The sequence below is a fragment of the Perkinsus marinus genome (genome assembly GCF_000006405.1).
Source record: "Perkinsus marinus ATCC 50983 genomic scaffold scf_1104296958686, whole genome shotgun sequence".
In the NCBI taxonomy this organism is placed as follows: Eukaryota; Perkinsozoa; order Perkinsida; family Perkinsidae; genus Perkinsus; species Perkinsus marinus.
In genome coordinates, this window is record NW_003206671.1 from 320,387 (window position 1) to 322,214 (window position 1,828).

The 1,828-nt window shown below is 49.8% G+C and overlaps 1 protein-coding gene across 1 annotated transcript in view; it reads right to left on the reverse strand.

Moving 5' to 3' along the window:
• Nucleotides 1–137: 137 nt before the first annotated feature.
• Pmar_PMAR028238 (hypothetical protein) overlaps nt 138–1,828 on the reverse strand; it is a gene marked incomplete at both ends in the record, with an annotated part of 2,716 nt that continues 1,025 nt past the window's right edge. Inside the window, 9 exons of the mRNA XM_002774188.1 lie at nt 138–275; nt 321–386; nt 433–511; nt 630–678; nt 743–819; nt 916–1,003; nt 1,045–1,102; nt 1,456–1,591; nt 1,637–1,715. Coding sequence (XP_002774234.1) covers nt 138–275; nt 321–386; nt 433–511; nt 630–678; nt 743–819; nt 916–1,003; nt 1,045–1,102; nt 1,456–1,591; nt 1,637–1,715 — 770 coding nt within the window. The remainder of the gene's footprint in view (nt 276–320; nt 387–432; nt 512–629; nt 679–742; nt 820–915; nt 1,004–1,044; nt 1,103–1,455; nt 1,592–1,636; nt 1,716–1,828) is intronic.

Below are 1,828 nucleotides of genomic sequence, written 5' to 3' on the forward strand. Positions count from 1 at the left end.
ACCAGGCATACTCGCGAGGGTTGAGTATACATCAAACACAGTACTACTGGTAGATAGAAAGCATAGGAAGCATCGTAGGAACACTATAAATCGATTTCCAAGAATACAGGCGACTTGAGTTTACCATTCACTTGTCTTCAATGGCGCCTCGCGCTGAGCATCAGAGCCTCCGCCTTTTCGCGCCACGCGATAGCAGCATTCAACTCCTGTCGAACGACACCGACTAGCTTAGCACTGAGGGGGTCATTGTCGGCTTCCATTGCAGGAATGTCCACCTATAAGGAACACGAACTCAGTGGCAGCCGAGGAGAGCTGCATACCGAGGCAAGACTCCGGGTGATCTCCTCCACTCTTTCTTGAAGATTCGAGATAATCGTTCCGAGAGCCTATACCGGGATGAGCGATCGCGGTCCAAGATGGAGCTTGCCTCACCTGTTCCTCTTGTGAACTCAGTTCCGAGGGGGGATGTTCCAATTCACCAGAGTCCCACGACTGCTCTTCACTTTCGGACCTACAGTGGTTAGTTTGGCGATCAAAGCAGAACGTGACGAGTCTAATAGCGAGGCTGCATTCCAACATATCATTTGAGGGAATCAAGTTGAGCAAGTCGTAAGCTTTCATCGTCTTACACTGCAAACCGGCTGCACTTCAACATTCGATGCCAATCAGAATCCAGGCCTGGCAGTAGTGAGAAGAAACATTGAGAAATGGCGAACCAAGCAGCGGGCTTGGCAGCGCTCACCAATCACGAAAGGAGCCTCACACTCTGAGGGCATGTCCTTGCCCATCTTCGCTGTCAAGTTCATACGCATCGGATACCTGTGGGCTCCAATGCACTGTGAAAATCAACCGAAAACGAACTAAACTTTTAGATCTCATCAAGAGTCATATGCCATAACGTGCACCCGGACATACCCGAGCTCATTGCCTTGGATGGTGAAGCCACCGAAAATCAAGAACTGCAAGTTACTCTTTAAACCGTAGTCCATCGTCAGCTCTTCACCTGCCATAGGATACCCAACTCGCAGTAGCTACAAAACTGACCCTTGCGTATCGTCCGTCGAGCTCGAACCGAACAAGCCTGATGGTCACACTCAGGATTCTGAACAGAGGAGACGAAGACATAGACTACTGGGTTTAAGGAAATAACTAAGTCTCGATTCCGCTACGTAGATCTGATGCACCGTATGCTTCAGACCGTTCACTTTTCCTGGACTTCCTGTACCAAGGCTTAAGCTTTTAGAAAACTGCAGGACGATAAAGCGTCTGGGAATTAGTAAAGTCAAGAACGTCTTATTGATACACTATTGAGTTTACCACCTGCCCACTGCCGGATTCAGTTCCCTGCTTCACCAATAGTAAACTCGTAACAGTCTGAATTTTCCTCCCACGGTGATAATTTCCCCCCAAAAAGTTAGAGACGACCGAGATGCCAGTGTTGGCCGTCCGACTCACTTGTAAGTTCCAATCGTCCATCGCAGTGTTCACCAGTGACACACCCGGCAACAGCAATACTAAATCACGTTCAGCACCAGTGGCCTCCCTTACTCGCGCCACACCAGTACGGGAAAGGACGATGCCCCACGCCCACCTAGTGGTGAGTGTACAGCAACGACCCGCACTAGTCCCGCCCTACCGTGCTAAGGTTTCAACATGGAGTTGTGCTTCTGCTGACTCCATGCTTTCTATTCCGAACATAGTAGGCATCACAGTAGCTAAGCTACGACAAGTGACAAGGAACCTTTCCAACCTGCAAGGACCTACAATGCCGCTTTCAATCGGCACGTTGGAAACCTACCGACGAAGTTCGCCTCGCGCTGGTTCGAAA